This window comes from Apteryx mantelli, chromosome 26 (assembly GCF_036417845.1).
Source record: "Apteryx mantelli isolate bAptMan1 chromosome 26, bAptMan1.hap1, whole genome shotgun sequence".
In the NCBI taxonomy this organism is placed as follows: domain Eukaryota; kingdom Metazoa; phylum Chordata; class Aves; order Apterygiformes; family Apterygidae; genus Apteryx; species Apteryx mantelli.
The window spans coordinates 5,852,094-5,874,064 of NC_090003.1; the positions used below are offsets into that span (position 1 = coordinate 5,852,094).

At 37.9% G+C, this 21,971-nt stretch overlaps 2 protein-coding genes across 2 annotated transcripts in view; one reads left to right on the plus strand and one right to left on the minus strand.

Annotated features, from left to right (window-relative positions):
• PIK3CD (phosphatidylinositol-4,5-bisphosphate 3-kinase catalytic subunit delta) overlaps nt 1-4,692 on the plus strand; it is a 61,126-nt gene extending 56,434 nt beyond the window's left edge. The window contains exon 24 of the mRNA XM_013960545.2: nt 1,024-4,692. The gene's annotated coding sequence lies outside the window, so the exon portion shown is untranslated. The remainder of the gene's footprint in view (nt 1-1,023) is intronic.
• A 161-nt stretch (nt 4,693-4,853) lies between these two features.
• CLSTN1 (calsyntenin 1) overlaps nt 4,854-21,971 on the minus strand; it is a 40,704-nt gene continuing 23,586 nt past the window's right edge. Inside the window, exons 8-19 of the mRNA XM_067311281.1 lie at nt 21,516-21,764; nt 19,655-19,776; nt 17,913-18,075; nt 15,622-15,672; nt 13,734-13,891; nt 12,914-13,062; nt 12,132-12,358; nt 11,551-11,721; nt 10,787-10,932; nt 9,084-9,219; nt 8,194-8,378; nt 4,854-7,473 (exon numbers count right to left, since the gene is read on the minus strand). Coding sequence (XP_067167382.1) covers nt 7,279-7,473; nt 8,194-8,378; nt 9,084-9,219; nt 10,787-10,932; nt 11,551-11,721; nt 12,132-12,358; nt 12,914-13,062; nt 13,734-13,891; nt 15,622-15,672; nt 17,913-18,075; nt 19,655-19,776; nt 21,516-21,764 — 1,952 coding nt within the window. The 3' untranslated portion in view covers nt 4,854-7,278. The remainder of the gene's footprint in view (nt 7,474-8,193; nt 8,379-9,083; nt 9,220-10,786; nt 10,933-11,550; nt 11,722-12,131; nt 12,359-12,913; nt 13,063-13,733; nt 13,892-15,621; nt 15,673-17,912; nt 18,076-19,654; nt 19,777-21,515; nt 21,765-21,971) is intronic.

Here is a 21,971-nt window from a genome sequence, read left to right on the forward strand (position 1 = left end):
TAATGGAAGAGTTTAGACAGTTGTAATAGCCTTTAAAATGGGTGAGTGTACTAATGTGTCTATTTCTATTTTCTTGAAAATTTAACCGAACACTGAGAATGTGCTATCTGTAGCTCTTGCACAGTAGCCCTTGCTCTAGGTACACACCCTTACAGCTCAGAGGCATTAACTCGCCATGAGATCGCTCCTACTCTGTTTCAGTGTGTAGCAAGATCACCACTGAAGCAGACTTGGACAAATATTCTCTGCAGTGTGACAGAGTAAAAATACCCATATTGTCACTCTGCTACAGAGGCCAAAGTGTTCTTAAACTGAACTGGAACCCATCCATCGCTGTCAAAACTGATGCCAGCAGAACAGGTTCTGGTTGGCCCATGAATTAGGTATTTTTGTTTCCTTTCCTAAGCCAGGCTTTATTTTAGCCTCAGGCAACTCCCGGGTTTCTGCATTTATTTTATTTTTTAGCCTGTGAATAATAGGCTTGCATTTTCAGAACTCATATGTAGCATTGGTTGCTACATGTACCTCCTGCTGGGGTGCATTAGAGCTCTACCAGCCAGTTTCCCTGTAATAGGTGCGTGCAGGGCCCTGGCCTACACCCGCCTAAACACTGGGACACAACGCTGCAGTTCCAGTGTCAGCTGGGACAGGCAGTGCTGTTCTGTGGCCAGCTTGCTTCTTGTGTTAGGGCAGAGGAGTGCCAAATGAATGGGTTTAACACTGAAAAATTACTGCGAGTATCACGCAGTTAGAATTATTAAGTAAGTTGCATCTCCACTCTCATCCTTTTACAAGGATATTCCCTGTTCCCTTCCCCACTCCTCCTCCTCCTCCTCCTCCGAGCTGGGGTGCAGAGACTGCATGTCGGTGTGGGGGTTCAGCCAAAGAGCAAGCTGCAGTTACCGCTGCTTGCACCTACAGCTGGACGTTTCCTTCCCAAGCAGGATCTCTCCCCTTGCCCTCCCCACACGGTGCTGTAGTTAATCATATATTTCTACTCCTGTGTCATATTCTTGTCTCCAGCTAGTGTCCTCACCTGGTGTGCAGTTCTGAGCACTGGTGTTGCACAGGGACAGATGGACAGGAGCCACTGCTACCGCTCAGTGCCTCACGTGAGCATAGCGAGGGCGTCAAGCAGGCTGCAGCCTATGGGTCGTGCTGGAAGATAAGTGGAGCAGTCTGGTTAGTACCTGCTTCCTTGAGCAGTTCCCTGTGCTGCTTCCTTCCATCTTCCCATGTTCTCTACAACATTATGTTCCTATGGAGGTGCTATCTTTCCTGCCTTTTCAGGAATGGCATAGTCTAATTTTCAGCTTCAGACCTTTTTGCAAGGCCTCCCTAAAGCTAATTCATACATTTGACTTGTACGTCCTTAACTAGGTCGAGCAACCTTTTTTTTAAACTCACAGAAGATGTGGGTAAAAAGAAATACAGGCATTCCATATACTGATTCTCAGCTGACAAGAGATGAATGCAGTATCAAATGATGGACTACTCTGTCATCATTAACTTTAGCGTTCATACCTGATTTGAATTATTTTTGTCTAAAATTCCCACAAAAAATGCAGGTTTAGGACAGAGACTGAATTGATAACTAAGTTTATTCCTAATAACTCTTCCCTGTCATGGGAAAAGTTTGATAGTGTTTCTGCATTCAGCACTTAAGTGCAACTCATTCCTGACTTTCAGGTCTTTTAAATACTTTAAATCAAGTACTCCTGTATTTGGGGCAGTGGTGTGATGACTGCCCTATATTGCTGTACAAGTCCATCAGGTTTTTTGAGAGGACAAGTTAGTTAAAATATAATTTTTTTCATCAACTGCTTGGCTATTTTAACACTGTCTTTAAAAAAAAAAAAAAAAAAAGTAACTTCTGTCCCAGAGTAGAAAGGAATAGTAAATACTAATTTTGGTCAGTAAATGGAAATATGATAATTTTTTACACCTTTAATAAACCTTTCCCTCATTGTCTTTACATACAAAAGTGCTAGTAGTTTATGGTTTAGTGTTATGTTGTAGCTAGTTTCAGTTCTGATTTAAAGTTCTTGCTGTTTCTTTTCATAAAAGATGTTATATTATGAAGTCTATTCTAGTACGCTAATAAAACCCATACTGTTTTGTATATATTAATATAAACCAGGTTGCTTCTTATGGAGCATTGATCCTGGAAGAAGCAGTTATGTAAAAGCAAACTCACTGTAACTTTACATAATCCTCAGAGATCTTTTTTTATACCTTTAAAATGACACTGTATGTGACTGAGATGTGGCCAGTACATTTCAAGATAGAACGGCTTGTGCCCTTTTAACGGACCCAACAATTATTTATTATACAACCTTCTTCAGCATATCATTCAATAATAAGTAATAGTGAAAGCATGTTTGCAGCTACAAAAAGCAGTTGTTTTTGTGTACTTTCTGTTTTACAGACCTTAGTTAGTTAGCTAGAACTGAAAGCCTAGCTGCGGATTTGACTAAATTTGACTAAAGCACTGAGAAAACAACAGTGGATAAATGAGTACAATCAATCAGACCTGCAAGAAACGAAACAACATCTTGATTGGAGCCAGCACTTTAGAACTGCTGCCGCTTCTAGAGACAAGACTGGACTAAAACAAACTTCCTTCTTTGAGCATTGTCCTCTGTGAAAGATGAGCTTTCTGCAATATAAATTACTTTCACTGATGTGGTTTCTCTGAGGCTAGAACATTACTCACAGTTTTCTCAAACTGAACAGCAGTTAGTGGCCTTGGTTTTCAAATTTAATCTTAAAAAGCAGTGAATCCTTATTTGTCATTAGCAGACTACTGCTATGAAACTGAGCTGGTCAACAAATTATGAAAATAAACCATGGACATGTTTTTTAGCTAATGTTTTTAATATTATAGGGATAACTTTACAGTGCCAATTAAATAGCTTCATGCTTCACAGGCTAGAAGGGCTTCCAGGTGGTACAATTTAAAATAGGAGCAGTAGGATGCTTCTATCTTTTACATCCATATAAAAAAAAACCCAGCATTATAAGGACTTGGACAAATGGAATGGTTTCCATGGGGTAGCAAGTTACCAGGTGTCAGCAACTTACAGCCAGCTGTTCTTTCACAGCGAGATGTGGCTGTGCACCATATCTGATGCTACTTCCTGTCTAACATGCAGGGCTAACACATGCGAACTACTTCTGCTCAGCACCGCGTTTGTGCATCAAAACTTTGGCACTTGCCCCTCTATGGTGGTTTGTACAAGGTCCCACCATCATCCTCTAACAAGCTGATGCAGCCTTTTCTAATTCTTTGGTTTTTTTAAGGGCCAGATTTGTGGAAACCAAGTGTTCTGCACTCCAGGTTAATGGTATGCATAGAAAAGTTGCCGCCATCACAGAATAGAGCAAGGTGGGCAGGGATCCTGCTGAGATTCTAAACAGGAAATAGAGAAATGGAAAAAGAGGCCCAACACTCAGTCTTTTACAGTTGCTTTGATTTTAGAAGAAAATAATGCAGTGATTTAGATCTCTTTGCATGCTAATCGGACAATGAGAAAACAGGACTGCTATCCATTTAAATAACCACTCCCTCAGTAGGGAGAAGCAGACGTTTATGGCCTTTTCGTGCTCCTTCTTTTGGGTTTGGTACGCACTGACTTTGCTTACTTGTAGAGTTGCTGATGGCTGCATAACTTTGCTCTATTTTAGAGAATGATAAATATTGCTATTTCCTTCCTTATTCAGCTGATTCATGGAGCAGGAAAGGAAAGTATGCAGAAATATCAGGCCACATGCAAGTTGAGATGCACTCAAACCACAACAATCTAATCAGTGGTTTGTACATTCTCATGGGAAGGAAGAAATATACTGCAATTCTATAAACATAAATGCAATTCTCTTACTTTACCACAAACTGAAAATCCAGGGTCCTGTCTGTTGTACGGCAGCAAGGCACTCTTACCTGAGCCTCTCCTTAGTCACGTGTCAGCACTTGGTTTGCAGGCTCACAGCAGTTCATACCTCCAGCCGCTGTTGTAATGTTTCCAGAAACTCGGGCCCTAGTATAGTTTTACAGAAGTACAAAGCAGCACTGGCTCATGTCATCTGTCCTTCAATTTTGTAAGTGCAATAAACAAAGTTATATCATCCTAAATTGCAAGAACTGAGCAATTCCAAAGGTGTTCCTCAATCCAGCACAGATTACAGAAGGGTCACTTACTTATTTCTGGAAAACTGACTTAACTACAAAAAGTAAAAACATCAATGAGTTTCCAGTGGACTTCCTCCCTTGTGTGCCACTGGAATAGTAACTGTATCTTGAATACAAGTCAGAAGGTTGTATCAGGTCAGCAAAGATCCTTTCTCCAAAATTACAAAGCAGTATCTCACCTGATAGTCTCCAGCAAGCTGAATTGTAACAAAGATTGAAACTTAAATCACTTCCAAAAAAAAAAAAATTAGATTTCACTGTAAATAACTACCCTCCCTTGGATGTTATAAATAGCTCAAAGCGATACTTTTTACTATTTCTATTTATTTAGAGACATTTTTGTTATTTTTTTTTACTCTCTATGAATTGTGTTTATTCTGTTCCCTTTGAAAAAGGAAGTATATTTTTACATCACACGGTGGTTCTATATGAAGAGAATGTTTACATGTTTAAGTACACGTTTTTTAAGTTTAAAAATAAAAATGATTGATAAATTATACACACATGCTGGCAGTCTTTTATGCTTGAAATTAGTAAACAAATCCCCCCCCTCCAAAACCAAAACACAACACTACCGCTGTCACCAGGAGAGACAGACTAGCACACAGTAGGTGCAACTTGATTCAACTCTGCTCCACTCAATGATAAATAAATGCAAACAGCCTTTAGAACCAGAAATTTATTGTAGCTTATAGACTTTCCAAACTGACCTGTTACCAATATACACATCTGAAAAGTTATACCCACAGTGGCTACAAACTGCATCAGGACGTTTACAACCTCTCAGTATTACCATTAAGTCATGATCAGTTTTTGTCTAAAATACAGCAGCTACAGTGACGGTATATGGAAGGATAAGTCTTCTACACATTAACACAGGACAACTGTCAGACATAAGTTAAAAGTTCCCCAGTTTACTTAAAACTAGCAGTTATATTACCACAGAAGTAGTCAAAACCATTTCCCCATTTTAGAAATCTAAAATTTTACATTAAAAAAAAAAAAAAGAGTAAGCTAGTTGTGTGGGTTTTCTCCCCTGCTTCCAGATCCCTCTATTATAGTAAAAGGCACTCCACAGAGTCAAGTTTTATCCCAGATAAAACCCACCACTCAATCCCATTACACACATCAGGAGTCAAGATGTGCACTAGGTAAGAATAGGTCTGCTGTGAAAATCAAATAAAAAATTTAGAAACACTTGGATCAATTTTTATCTCTTTGAATTATGACCCTCTTTCCCCACCATTTGGCTTGCTTGCTGCTCCTTTAGCAGGTTTACCCAGTGCAGTATTTCCCGTGATGTGTACTGTCAGCCATTAGCCTGCTATGAGATGTGTCCTGGGCACCTCGAACATCGGCAGACTACACACAAGATCAAAAACTGGAACTTTGCTTACCGTGCTTACCGTGAGGAGTGAATGAGTCCTAGTTTCCTGTTGCAAGTAAAACAAGTTACTTTTTAAGCCACCTCCAAATGTAAAAATCAAGTAAGTAGATATTCATAATTCAAGGTTCTGCACGAGACCAAATAAATTTAATGAACAAGACCTGCCTTACGAAAAATCTAGCACTCTCCACCAGGGGGGTCATAACTTACTTTTCGTACCTTTCTGCCATTTCTTTAAAAAAAAGTCCTTTGCAAGTCCAAGTTAGAACGTTGATCAGAAACAACCAGAATTGGCTGTAACTTGGAATAATATTAACAAGAATCCCAACATTTTCTGGTTGGATAGTTTATGCTGTAGTTTCACCAGCAGGAAAACACAATTACTAAGTGTAAACAAAGGCTTAATACACCAACAGTCCAAGTTACTGTACAAGGAGCTACAGGGAATGAACAGGAGTGTGTTCAGTAGGAATGATATAAGCTATGTCCCTAGCCCTCCCACTCCCAAATTAGAAAAATCGAAACGCCAATAAAACAAAATACCTATCTATGTAGACTGGTAGCCAAGGTGCGCAGGTACACAGGTCGCAGGCTTTCCAGCTTCAGCTACCAGCGTAACAATCAACTGAATAATCCACCCTGCCAGCAACATGAACAGACCATCATTGTACTACAGGCAGCCTCACTGCAATTAATAGGAGCTGTGGCAACACCCCACAGCAACAGCAGACTCATTTGCCCAACGTCCAAGTAGTGTTTTTCTCCCAATAACTTAAAAGTCCTTATACCAAAATTTAACAGGAAAATAAAACACCCAAACCAAAACAAACTGTATTAGGCAGGGCAGTTGAACCTCTACAGAGATTCCTAAAAGCCTTTACAGTTTCTCACAAGCTTGTCTGTTCCCTCTGCAAAAATAAAGGAGGGGAAGGAAAAAAAAAATCGGAGCAGGGCATGAGTGAACATGGCAGGCAAGGCCAATGACACTATTATTGAAACATCTACACTAGATAACTGTGCCCGTGCTCCTGCTGCAGTAGTATGAGACTTGTATTATTTCATGCTTCATGATTTCTTACTTTAGCATGTTTTAAACCCCAATCCCTGTTTTCACTACCACAAATGACATAATTACATAATTCCAATATATTTACAAAATATTAAAAAGTCTGTTAATCTTCTACATATTAACCTCATTCTGCCACTTTACACATGCACTAATTTGGAAAAAATAAAAGATAAAAAAAACCAACAGGCTAAAATGAGCAACTTTACCCTTTGTCAACAAGCAATCTTTGCATCTTTCAGAAAGAGTAAAAGGAACAAAGCCAAAGTTGTTTCACTGAGCAAAAAAAGACAGTTCAGAAATTCATGTGCATTGGCTACAGATCTGTAGAGTCACTTAGCTGAGATGACATGAAGAAAAAAGTGCAAGGTGGTTCCTCACATAGCGTAAAAAAATCCAGTCACTGAGGCATGGCTGAGGGAAAAGAGGTGCTAACTACAATTCTAGAAACAGCATCAGGAACTAGCCAATACAACACAGACACTGGGATGTGTGTTGGTTGAATCTACTGGCCAGAATGACTTTTTTTTTTCCTTTTTTTTTTTTTTGGTACACCATGAATCCTTGGGAACAATGGAGTGGATTACAGTGGAGTCTTCTAGAGCAGAAACATAAAGACAAAGGGAACAGCTAGAATCAATAACTGAGGGTAGAATCATCCCATTCCAGCTGTTGCTGTCTATTGACATTCTGTTGGTCCTCCTCCTGCTCTCCTTCCTCTTCCTCACTGCTTTCAGACTCCGCACTAGTGATATCATCTTCTTCTCCATCTTCACTTTCTTCTTCCTCTTCCTCCTCTTCCTCTTCACTGCTGTGTTGATCCTCATAAGTCTGTTAAGACAGAAATTAGCTGTTGATATCATACTGGCCTAAATTCCTCTTTTTTCTTTTGAATTTGGACACAAGGTACTATACTGAGAAAAAGCTATTAGATTCCTTACTGTTTCTAGATGCTCAGCGCTAATTAGGCAACCAGAAAAAAGAAAAAGAAGTGGCTCTCTTTAAAATAGTTCTCTGGTTTTGTAACATTGCTACCAATCCTGTCGATTTAAACAAACAAAATCTTAAGTGTTATCCAGTACTTCAAAGAATATTGAAAAAGGATCTTCCAGTGAGAACACACAAAGAGCATTGAGGTTTCTTACTAGTTCCTGATTTTCTAAGAATTTGTACGTCAATAGTAGCAGAAGGAAACATCATAAAACAGTGTTTCAAAAATAAATTTTTCCAACTTTGGGAAAAAAGCTGACTGTGGTTAAGGTACCATGCAACATGCTAACCACTAGTATTAGACACTGACCCCTAAAACCTGACATTAGAATCAAGTACTTCTTGACCAATTACGTATCACAAAGCTACAACCCATGCAAGACCCCAAACATAACTACTCTTGGGATTTGTCACTATGGGGCATTCATTAAAAACTCACAGTGTCAATGTCTGTGCTCTGCATTCTGTGGTTGTTTTCGCTCTGCTCCCCTCTCTGACAGTCATACCCACTTACAACTGGAAGAGGGCATTTGCTGGGAAGTGCTGAGACACCAGCCTTACCTCCATAGGGTTCACAGTGATGGTCAAGGCAGAGTCATCCCAGTCCATCTCATTTTCCTTCCCAGTATCCTGGTCACGCATTGTTCTCTGATGTGCAGCTCGGATTCGGAACACTCCCAGAATAATCATAAAAACCAGGAAACTGACACAAACTACAATCACAACAGTGGCTGTACTTGGAACAACTGCAAGAAGAAAATAAAAGCAATTTCTTAGACTATACTGATAAGTAACTCTTACACAAGGCTAATAACTAACCCTTCATTCCCATTACCTGCAAGAGGGAGACGGCATTATACAAATACTACAGGTGGGTAAACGGAGGCAGCAGAATGTATAAGGTCACTGAACAAGTCAGTGGGAGAACAAGAACTAAAATTTAGTTCCTATACAGAATCAATCTGAAAGACTGACGCCATGTTGAAAGCAGATTCTACTACGTAAGCTCCTATCTAAAATGCCTATTTTTTTTCCTCTCATCCTACACTCATGCCAAATTTGTATCCTTAAAATAGAAAGGGCAGATACCACAATTCATGAAGGGAATAACACTGCGGTTCTTTCTTCATGCCATTCACAAAAAATACTGTCCCAGTTCCTCGCAGTCCTTTATCTAGGTCTTAGAGTTCTCTCTGAGAGCAGTATACCTCGCATTATACAATGTACACATTGGAGAGATCTTTCCTGTTGGCTGGAGAAGATATTTCATAGATCTCTAGTCATCTGCTCCTCCCTGTTTGGGCAACAGCAGAACGGGACTGAGCAGCTGCTTAGATTAGTCTAACACACAGCTTTAGCCTCTGGGAAAAAAAACTCTCTGCAACAAGAAGCCTCTGTGAAAATTTAACATAAGCAAAAAACAGCTGAACTTCAGGACTGAGAATACTTACCTGAAAATGGATGAGGATTAGCTAAGTTGTGACCAGAGAGATCAACAAACGTATGATGCACTGGATGAACAAACTGTGGTTGTGCAGCTATGTGATTAGCATGTTCAACTGGGTTAGCTGTGTGGATAACATTCACCTAAGAACAAAAGGAAAATGTTCAGCTCCAGAAATAAACCAGCTTACCTCCGAAGAGACAGAGAAGATCTATTTCCCAGAGTAAGCATCCAATTCTCTCTCAAAATAGCAATGGTTTGTCTCAGGGGCCCTAATTCCTTATTTCAACAATCATCCCAACCAGTAGCTTCTCATATGTTATAGCTTCTTGTCACATAACCCTCTAGTACTGCAGTTAACTGCACTCCTCAAACCTGTTTTAGTTAGTCTGGCAAGTCTGTGTGCAAACACTGGTATTTCAGGATAAAAGGATAAAGCCAGTTCATTGTCAAATTTGGTATCAAGCCATTTTGATACTGCAATAACAATATACACAAAGATACATGCCACATTAATTGCACTTTCTTCATTTCCATCTTTTATTATTCTGCTGTATATCTTCAGCTAACAACAGTGAGAAAATTCAAATTAAAGACAGAGGGCTAAGGGGTTGAGAAAACACCCTGCATTAGCATCGCAGGCTCTCAGGCACATCTGCAAGCTCATCATTCACACAGCATATCTCATGTTTCCTTGCCAAACAAGCAGAGCTAAATATACCCCTCCTGTGGTGGAACACCGCGATATAGGGTACCTGACCAGCTGCACAACAGGAAGAGAGCAAGTTTAGCACAGAACAAGGAAAGCAACTGCAGTTCAATAGTTTGGCAAGATCCTGACTCAGGCGCACAGAATTTCCCCAGGAAACAAACCACATTACTTAATAAAAAAACCCTCTGTTCTGCAGCACAAGAGGCTCCCTAAACTTTCCCAGCCCACCATACCCAACTGGTGGTGGTAAATACAATTAACTCTACTGACATCCTCTTGATCAGCTTTAAAATGTAGAAATTCAAGCTCATAGTTAAAAGATACAGAGATGCATGACAATTTCTTTCAAAATAAATAACTTTATGTTCCAGCAACTGAAACTGTAGTACCGTTTACGTTATCTCCTGCTGTACTTCCATATCTTTGATACAATTGTACTGAGTAATAATTATCCTGTATTCTACTGCAGATGAAATGTAATTTTAGCCTGTCTGCTCTCTCGCATCTCACAGTAAACTTCTAGTTTATATCATACCTTTCTTCCTAGCATTTAGTGTCAGTGTTTTAAGCATCACACAAGCAAAATAGTAAAGGGCTCAGCAAGTTCATTTACAGAATCCTAAAAGTCATACATGAAGGTTGCTCAAGTCTCTGGTCAATGTAGCAACACTCCTAGTAGTCCATTCTCTAGTTTTTTGTTAAATTTATACGCTGCCTTTCTAATTCAACCTTTCCCCACACACATACACCTCGATTAACCATATCATTTCTGCTACAATGCAAGTCTCATGTCTGTTTAGATGGCTTTATTTATAACTGAAATGTAGGATTAAGAACACATTAAAATATAAAATACAATTTAAGATGCACAAGTTCACTAATATTTACAGGATAAAAATCTAAATTAATTATTAATCAATGTGTTGAGGCAACAACTTTCATCTATACTGCCACCCAGACTCTAATAACTCTCAGAGTGATCAGATGAGCTCACATACCTCCACTTTAAATTCATTGCTGACATAGCGCCCATTAAGTTCAGAACAGACTAATTTGAACTTTCTGTCAAAGAGAGAAACAGTGTGCCAGTTTCTGTAGCGTATCAAATGCAAAACCTCCTCATAACTGGCCATAGTATCAACCCCTGCAGAGGGAAAGAAACAAGTAAAACAGTTACTTCGCGAAAGACTAGTGAGGCATCGCATACTTCACAAACATTACTGCCTTTCTTTTCCCAGGTTTTCTTGGCTGATATTTTTTTCCCTGCTGACTGAAAGTCTAAACATTGTTAAGCTACACTTGCACATATATGTGGCTTCACTGAAATTCTGTGTTTTAATTTTGCGTTAAAATCCTAGACCTAGTTAAAATTAGTCTTTAAAGGGATCTTGGGATACTTTCTTTTGAATAGATAGCAAATATATATTCTAAATGCATAACAAAAAAGAATGATGTATGCTCCAGGGCATTATCCGTGCAAGGAACAAGCCTCTTCTGGGGGCATAATGTACTTTGCTTCTGTAGTCCACCTGTAACCTGCAATTTGTGACATGAGAGGAGAACACAGAGCAGGTTCTAGAACAGCATATTTTCTAGAATCATGGTTTTCCACAAAACAGTGGAAACACCTCTGAGCCTGAAATTCTAGTCAAAAAAGAAATATCTGTGGTAAGGTGTTACAAAACATCTATCAAGCAGGCAGTTCCCATTATTACTGGTTACAGACCCTTCCTATGACAAGACCAGAAGTAGTTACCCTTACCTGTGATGATCATGCCAAGGCTGGAACTACTCATCTCAATGCCCTTCTGCTGTAATCGTGTCATATCAACCTCCAGGCTTTCTTGTTCCTGATTTAGTTCCTCTCCTAGCACTGTCACCTCACATGTATCCAAGTTATGCATAATCTCTTCAGATACCAAAGACTCTTGTACTAAAAAACAGAGAAAAAGCCAGAGATAAGCAGAAACAAAGGTGAAGTAGACAAGAGCCCAGGAACTATAAAACTTCACATGCAAACGCAACTCTTCCTCTCAGAACACATACTGAGATCTGGGCCTGAAGTAAAGAGACCAAGTACTCAAGAAATAATGATGATAAAAAAACATAAACAAGGGACATTTACCCTAAGATAACAGCCAAAGCTTACTACCATTTCTAGGAAAATTTTTGTAGGCCCAAAAGTGCAGCAACCCCTTCTCACAAGAGATACACCTTCTATCGTTCTACTAGATTCCGCATTACCAGAGAAATCCATGCCTCTTAGCAGAAGGAAGATCCTCCAAAGTGATCTTTGAATGGGGTAAAAGATAGGCAACAGTCCTACCCAGAAAAGGATGTTACCTGTAGGATCCTCATCTCCATCTCCTTCTGGCTCCACCTCCCGTGTAATGGTACTTATTATGCGAAGCTCTGGGAAGAGGGAAACACCCTCAGAACTCTCAAACTCCGAAGCAGAGCGGGCAAAGTGGTTGATGCCACTTAGGCTGATTTTCGGTTCCTCTGGTTGCAAGACCATTACATACCCTTCCACAGAAGGAATGGAGATGCATGCCTCCTCATTGAAACATCTGTAAGATACAGAGGCAGTTTTGCACAGTCAAAGAGGCTATTTGAAGGGGAGGCATAATTACACAGAGTAAGTGGTTATTACATAATTAAAACATGAAACATTTCAGTGACTTAATTAGTTTATAAATTAAAAAAAAAAAACAAACTCTGTCCAAGACCCAAGAGTCTTAGATAAATTCATCAACAGGTTGAAAATACAGGCAAGAATTCCCCACCAAGGGAACAACATCAGAAGTATTTGTTACTCACAGTTAACATTTTGCCCCATTTTCTATGCTATGACTAACAGTCACACATAATACCTGCAATAAAGGCCATGATACTGGAGATGGCCTCAAAGTACACCCCTGCAATGATAGCTCCCTATCTTACACATTTCTCATTACATTTCAGGAAGAAAACAGACTGCTGGTGTAGAAAACATTAGCCATATTAAAATGTGTGATGGTTACATTCAGCAAGATCCTTTTGTGCATCACAACTGAGATACACATGCATTTTTCCAGGCTCCACTATCACCACACAGAGATATATATTTCAGCATTAGGACATACTTGACAACACTGGTGATTTTAAGTCTCCGGATCCCAGGTGTTGGGAATTGGCGCGAATTCAAATAGGAAATGTGTTGCATGGCCTTATCAACTCTGTCGATATCATCGCCCTCTAAGGTCAGTGTTGATTGACTAGGGTTCATATGGATCTGAAACAATAGGGGGGAAAAAAAGAATATCCAAACAGTAACAGGACTGGCTAATTAAAACTAGAAGTTCAGCACTGCTTAGCCTGGTAAGTGCTAAGATAATCGCATCTGTATTACAAGTAATGAGGCCACTATTTACTGGCCTGATAGTTCACAGTTTAACTTCCCTGCTCACATCCCTATTCCAGTCAAACATATTTAGCATTTCATTCTTCAAGAAAAAAAATCTAGGTGCTTATCACAGTGCTGATATGCAGATTGTACTAATATGAAGGAAAGACAGCTATATATGTAAGAGAAAATCAGCTTTATTCACACAACTTTGCTATTAAAAAAGATATACAAGTCAAGGTCTTTCTATTAAGCTGCTTGTTAAGAAACTCTACCCTTTATTAGACACCATTGCATAGCTGGTAAAACAGGCAGGCTTTGAAAAATCAAAATTTCTCTTCAAGACTTAAAGAGAATGCAGTAACTTTGACTCTCAAAGCCCACTGAGACCATGTCGATACAAGGAAGACTTGCTAGTTTTCATGGAATTTTTTATATAAAATATCACAATAGATTAGCTTATTTTATCTGGAAAACCCCTACTAGCTATACCAGCCAAACTTGTATCTATTATCAGGAAAGCAGTATATGTATTTTCTTTTATTCATATGCAGTTTTACCTTCATGCCTTTGCCAACACCATCAGCAATCTGTAAATCCAGTCCCTCTTTGCAAGTATATAGGCAATCTATCACCTTCTTGTTTTCCAGTTTACCAGAACGAATCATTAAGCCTGCCAGGTTGCCTCGGAAAAACTGAGCCATGTGGAGTTCACCACCTTCATAAAGGGAGGAGGAAAAAAGTCTTTTATAGGTCTTCACTATTTCTTGTATTTTTTTCTTTAAAAAAAAACCCAAATACCTCTTGTGGTACCACAATGTATATACATGCAAGTTAGTTTTTATCCATTCTGGGTGTTAACCTTGTGACAACGTTCAAGCACAAAGAAAGAATTAAACAGTTCACCATGCACATGGCCTTCAAAACACAAAGGTGTGGCCATCTTGAACTGTGAAACTGAGGCTAATATTTCCATAACAAATATTTCTTTTGCCCATACAGCGAGGTGGTGTTCTTAAGAAATGGAAGATAGAACCAATGAGATGAACTATGCAACCTGAATCCTCATGTTGAGGGTAACACCTTCTACCTGCTTGTCAGTTCTCTATAAAATCAGCAATGTCTATCAGGATAGAAGACAGTGTCACTCCGCTAGATGTTAGTCATCTAAATCTAAACCAGTTATTTCAGGCTCTCTCCAGACTCAAAGGAGAGAAATACACCTCACAAGGTGATTTAGCTCATCCTGAAGTGGATGTCTAAGATAGGAGAGGCTAATTGCTCCCCTCTGAAAGTATCTACTTCTCTGAATTGACTGAAGTGAGTAGTTCAAATTCAGATAATTCATTTTTAGACCTCTGAGTTAGGTAGGATGAATCCCAACCCAATACGCATCTGAAGCATTCCTTAGATTTTGATGATGGGATCATGATGATCACCTAGTCCACCTTGCTAATTAATATGAGCCACAGAACACCACCCAGAAATCCATATTTCAAACTCATCACTTCTTAAGTCAACAGATTTTTAGAAAGATGACTAAGCCTGTTTAAAAGATTCTAAGGGATGCCCTTTATAACTCAATAAAAGTTTTCAGTAGTTAATTATCCTGTTAAAAATCATACAATTTGCAGTTTAGATTTGTACCGCTCCACCTTCTAGCCCCTTGATTGTGTTACATCCTTGCCAGCTTGAAACATGGTGCATAGCTAGAATCTCTTCTTAATTATTTCTAGATCATTTTAGGAATTCTTAAACTTTACAGAAAGAATACATACCTTGAACATATTCTTTTAGAAATATACAGTAATTTAAAATGTCTCAGCTTAAGTCATAAAATCCACTGGAACCATCACTAAAACTGTCTAGGAAAATGAAAACCCTATAGCATCAACCAACCTGGAATACCTGGGAGCCAAAGCTTTTATACCCATTCGCTATAATTAGAACTTTACACCAATTTCTGATCGAGTATCCACTGTAAATTACAGGTCTGTCTTTAAGTTATACAGGAGTAACCTGATCAAACTTTAAAACTGGTCTTGCTTTGGGGAGCTGGACTACCTGGCCTCCAGAGGTCCCTCACAACCTCTTCAATAATTCTATGATACACATACACCTATATAGAGGATAAAGTGCATTTATGTTTCAACAAAACTGGATCTAAGAAATTGTAGCTGGTATTTTGCATTAGCAACTTATTTTACACCACTTCACTGCAATCACAATGGTTGCAAATTTGTACATGGATGTGCATTTGAATGCAACAGAAAACAATCAGCTGGTGAAGCACTGGAAATAAAAGCACAATGAAGAAACAAGCCTAGGAGCAGATTACGTGAAGGTCAATGGCCCAAATGCAATGCCTGCATTTCATGCTATGTGTGAGATGAAGCAATGCCTTGGCTTAAAAATGAAATAAAACAGTAGGGAAAAAACGCCAGCAACCTGCAGAGGTCTCGGACACAGTTTCATTGTCATTTTCATTTCCTGTATATTCTGTAGAAAAGCAAGACAAAGAACAGGACAATAGGGAAGGGACCAAGTAGTTAAGAATTGGCAAATTCTCTCTTATGTCACAGAAAAAAAATACACAGCAATACTTCCCCCAGAAAAGTCTCCACCCAGCTTCTCAAGGATTACGAGCTCTTTGAAACACTAATAGCTGCAATTCAGGGAAGAAGCACTACTGTGTTGTTAGAAGGACATAACATTCATGACAAGACAATCCTGAGGAGCCCCCTCTGCAAGCTGTAGTAAAAATGGTCACATGGGATAATATTTACAGATACCCAGTCTCACACAAACCATGATTAGTAGTGAGATGCAAATCTATCAACTGGCATACTTTATTATCTCCTCTTCTGAATAATATTATCTCCTCTTCAACTACTGAAGTGTAAATTAAGGTATGATCCGCCCTATATCAGTAGATCACCAAAAGGTATTAAACATTGATCAAAAGATGTCATTACTGACACAAATTTCTGATCAAATTAAGAGTACCATATGCACTAAGCAGTCAATGTATCAAATGGAAGCTTCTGAAGAAAAGAACAACAGCTTTTAATCTTTTTAAAGAAATGTTAAAACAAACAAAAAAAAAACTTTTTTGAAAGCGTAAAACTTCTCCCTCCCTAGGGATGAACTGCATGTGTAACTTAGGGTAGCCTGATTTATTTAAAAAATCTTGGTAAGACAAAGGCGATGGCCTTAAGCATTAACTTCACCCCTGACATACATATATTTTTTGCTGTGTTTTAATCCTCTAAAACAATAACAAAAAAGTCATGCTGCCAGTGAAATTTCTTGAAAGCTAGATCCTGAAGTTCTTGTTGTTCCAGAATTTTAATACCCCTATCTCAGTGCTGTTATTAAAAGGAAAATTCACATCAGAAGAAATTTAAGAATTATATAATAGTGTCAATGTCCATCACTGTAAGGAATTACCGTGCATGACAAAGGAAGCACAGGAATTTGTAAACTAAATGGATATGCTTTTGTTAGGACACGGCATGTATAAAAGCCATAACACAATCTGTACACCCAGCTGGAACACAGTTTACAAGCTGCACTTCCTTGAAAACCAGCCACTATAGCTTATTTTTGAGTTAGAACAGATAGCTTGAAAGTCATATGCAGAATAAGAGATCAATTACAGTAAAATAAAGTAATTTAAAGGAAGGAACAACAGAATGAATTTAGCATTGAAATAACATTAATACTGAAAGGTAGCAAACTCATCACAAAACAGTAATTTTGGGGGAGAGGATATTTTGATAATTTAACGTTCATTCACATTTCAAAGCCTTAAATCTCAAAGAGAAAAGAGACACTGTAAGATAGAAGACTGCTAATTTGATGAAAATACCGCAAAGCTTTTCATTTATCATTCATTCACAAGCTACTTCTATGCATTATTGCAGACCGCAACTATCGTCTATATTCTGAACAACAATAAAACATGAGTGATTTAACACTGTTCTTCCTCTGACCAAAACGATCAGCTATTTACACCAGCTAAGATTTAATTTAACCAGTGAGCAAAACATTCCAGTTCATGACTGTGAATTAAGAGCTTTGTTATTGAGCTCCCTGCTAATCACCCCCAATGCTCCTTGTTCAGATGGATTCTTCTCCATTTTCTCAAGCTTTACAGAGCTGTCTTCACTAGTATTAGAGTACAAGCAGCTTTTACAGCTTGCATAAAATTGTATTTTAAGCCATAGTCTGCATATATTAATGCAGATGCTTTCTATGTTTATTTTTATAAGCACAAATAGTAAAATACCCAAGAAACAGCATCACTTTTGCTGAATTCTCTGTGGGCCATGCTTCCATTTATGAGAACACTTACTTTTTCTAAAATATGCTTTTCGACCTACTTGAAATTAACGTTCTGCATAGTAACCTAAAACATAAGATGTACTCTTACAACTGTTATTAAAAATAAGCTGTCTATATTCCCATGGTTACCACAAAAATCACTTTGATGGAATATTGCTTAGTGAGTAGTTTCGTATTTCATACACACCTGTGACCAACAGGCAAAAAAACACTCAAGAAAAAAAATGACTAAGAGAAGAAATGTGATATTAGATAGGAGCAAAAATAACATGCAAATGATTTAACAAGTTATCTTTCATTGCACTAAAAAGATTAGCTATGTACTTCTAAGCTAACCACAAAGATCTCATTAAAAAAAAAGTATTAATAATTGTAAAATTGTAAATATTTACCTTGCCAGCATGCTCCAACTACTAGCTGAGTTTCTATCTTTGAAGGATGAAGTGGGTAATCTTCAGTCACTGGGAAAGGATCATATGAAACACCATCTACATAAAGCGTTACTGCTGGAAATTCAACACTGAGGACATAATGATGCCACTCTTTGTCACACACCTGAATAAAGAAAGTTTTTAAAGTTCTATTTTAATTGCTTAAAAATTTGCAATCAAATAAACGTATCTGATACACAATTTGTGTTTATATACATGCACACATATATACAAACTATAAGCTTGCATAAATACGTTTTGTGTCTCACATATGGAACACATCTGAAAGAAGCAAAGCAACTTTTAAACATGTTTATCTGTTTAAAGACCATAAATTGTTTCTTTTCTTCTATTGCCAAGAAAGGAAGCTACATGTATTTCTGTTCCTTTAATTTTATAAGATCTAAATAACAACAGCATATATTCAAATCGGAAAATACATGTCTGCAACCACAGCTCACATTTGGAAATACTATTATTATGCAACACTACGTGACAAATGATCCATCTTTGCCGAGAGAAACTGTTTAGAGCAAAACATGGCCAGTTTCAGTATAACAAAGCTCTCCATGACAAAATTATTTATAGTGCAAGCTGACTACAGTTTTTGGAAAGCAATTATCTTTCCTTAAGTATGTACATGGGCATTTTACCATCAAAACAGTATACACTGCCTTGTACAAAAACCAGCAGAATACAGAATACGTTATGTTAGTATGTTACTCGTTGCTTAAATAATTGGTAAACAGACCTGTAATAGTAATCTTAAGCAACTAAAAGAACCTTTTATAAGTGACAGCTATGCAGGGTTATTTTATCACTCAGATGCAGTGGTCTGGGAAAACACAAAATATTTAGTTCCTTCTATCTCATTCTTCATGATCATAAATGCCATGAATTCACAGAAATAACAGTGAGTTTTGCATATCTGAGCAAGACCAAAGTAAACATTAGCTTTTATAGCCTTCCCTTTCATAATCTAAAATAATTAAGAATACATGAGCTGAGAGAATATAAACAGACAACTCTTCCTATGCCTGCTTCAAAATTCCCTTAAATAGGAAGCAGAAAGTACCTGCATCCCTCAGAGGCCTATTACTCTATTCCTGTGGAGTAAATATCTTATTAATCAAACTGACTCACTACTATTTACAGTACGTGTAGCTACAGCTGGCAAGGTACAAAGTGCCACAAATTTTATTTCAATGTGAAGAAGGATTAAAAAGTTTTTATGTTATCTTATATGCAAATAAGTTACATGCTCACAAGTACTTAACTGCCATAAACAAACTGGAATACTTGCATTTTTTTCCATAAACACTACCTTATATTGTATTCAGTGAAGATAACTGACATCACATCTAAAGACTGCCACTTTATTTTCATGCCTAAATCCACATTTTCCATCCTTCAGGACAATGATAGGACTTTATTGCATGAGTATCCCATTGGGTTTAACAAGGTCACTGAAGGAGTAAAGTTCAATTCAAGATTAACAGGGATAGCTGAAGATATCTCTGACACTTGAGCACAAAAAAAAAAACAAAAAAAAAACCCAAAACCCACTGCTGCGTTCTATAAAACATGGTACCAGAAGTCTGGAGGTGTAAAAATATTTATTAATAAGTATATTATCCGGGAGTTTAGGCTTCAGAGGTCCTTACTGCATTCTAACATCCTACCAACTGTTTCTCCAAACTTACTTGGTTTAGTTTCCAATGAAATTCAGCAGGCTTGTATGTTTTTCCCTCTGAAGGATCTTGGCGAAAGAGGAAAACAAGTCGGCAGTTGTGTACATAGAGAGCGTAGTGGTGCCGGTTCATATCTGCACAAGAGTTTTAATTCATATTATTCTTTTCTGTAAAACTTAAGAACTCCATAAAATACGCTTTTTCACACTGTGAAATTCCATATGGAAATCCACAAGTAATTAATAGGAAGAAACAAATGTAGAAGCAGATCAGGTATGTTAAGAGGAATGGGAAACATTCATAGAAGTAGGTAGGACAAACATTCTTGAACAGCCCAAGAGTAATACTGATAACAGCACAATCAATAGGCATATCTCTGTCTCCAAATCCAACCTCTAGACCCAGGACAAGGACTTAAGACTCAGAAAGAGAAACCTATCAGCAGGAGAAAAAGAAAAGGAACTCTGTTTGCAGACAGAAAGGATCTTTGTTACGAATGAGTAGACCTGTAACTCATCTAATTACTGTTTTAGAACATGTATACATGATGGCAGGTGGACATGCTTCTGTAGTATTAAACTGTGCAGCCCTAGCTCTAAAGAATTTAACATTTAAAATAAACACAAAGGTGAGATGCTAGAGAAACAACTAAGAGTAAGGAAGAGACACCTTCAAACTCCATCATCCATACCATGGCATGGATAAGTCGAGAAAGGAGGGAAAGCAGAAGTGCCAAAACCATGTTAATCTTTCAGCCTAACAGCATTAAATTTAACCTTGTTGTTCCAGTCCAATATATTCACAATTATCTCCCCAAAAAACCCTACTTCTAGTGTTTCAGTATTTCAATGGTATATTATGCAACAAAGGCAAATGATATTTATAGCACTAGAAATTAAAATACTTCAAACCAGGGAATAACTGTATTTAAATTTGCCTTTTTTCCTCCAGTTCACTTACTTCCATGAATCCAAAGTTTTGGGTTTTGAGTAACAGGAATGGGTGAAGGTAGGGAAAAGAGGTGAATATTTGTTCCTCTTCTGAGAACTAATGCATGAAGAAATGATAGCCAGTTTTCTCCTCTTCAAAGAAATGCTTTTACCATATTACAGATACTATTAAGTCTTTCTTATTTTTAAATCAAATCTAATTAAGTTAAAGATGAGGGCTATTGTGTTTCATCTGTATTCAGCCTGGTTTCCTTTGAAAAACCTAGCCCCAGTGTTTTAGCCAAAATATCTTTCTAACACATGGAGCAAAGCCACTGCTCCAGATGACAAAGACAAAAATTCTACCCCATCAGACAGCAATTATGGGAACAGGGTAATCAGATTTCCTTTTTTATCAACACCATCTTCAAAATGATTGTCTACGGCATTCACATAGACAGAAACCATTCACAGGATGAGAAAAATTTCACCATTGGAGAAAGAGAAATGATTTCCTCCTAGGGAAAAAAAGACCTGGTAGCGAACACTATCATTAAACCTGATGCATGTATCTTAATGACTTTAGGTAGTATCAAGAGTAAGACTGTCTTTCGAATTACACAAAACAGACTGCATTACCAGAATAAATAACCTACCACAACGAAAAGAAATGCATAATATATATTGAAATAGAGTTAAAACAACATGTCTGCCTAATCTGAACTGAAGCTAAACAATCAAAGGGCACATCTCTATAGGTAAGCACAATAAAAAGCAACTTTTGCAGTCCTCTTGCTTTCACTTCCAAGAAAAACCTAACCTAGAGAAAAGACTTAAGGTTCTCATGCTGCTAGTGTGTGTAACAAAAAAAAAAAAAAAGAAAAAAAAAACCTCAACAATGAGACTGTTCATATTTGATAATTGCTTGTATTTGAATGACAAACCTGTCTTGTCTGAATTGCACAGAATTGTCTCTTTCTCTTTGGTTCCAGGCCCATGTCTCATCCATACCGAAATCATGAAGGGCTCTTTCAGATTGACTGTGACAACACCATCTGGAATCTTCACAGCTTGTGTACCATTAAATTCAAAGACTTGGTCACTGTCATGACCGTTATCTGTAGGAAGTCCTACTGTCCAGTTAGCAGCACTACTTGGAGGGGGAAGTAGCTCAGCTGTGCCAGAAGAAGCACCTACAATAAAAACGCTCAAATGAAAAAAGACAGAAACTAGAAAGATTACAGCTGGTTTCAAATCAAATTATTTATTCTTCTGAATGCTAATTTTTCTGCACTGACTGCCAGGATTATGCCCTACTACCACGCATGAAGTAATTGTACTTTTGAATATGCTGGCATTAACATTAGACACATCTAAGATGATAATGTCTTCCACAAATT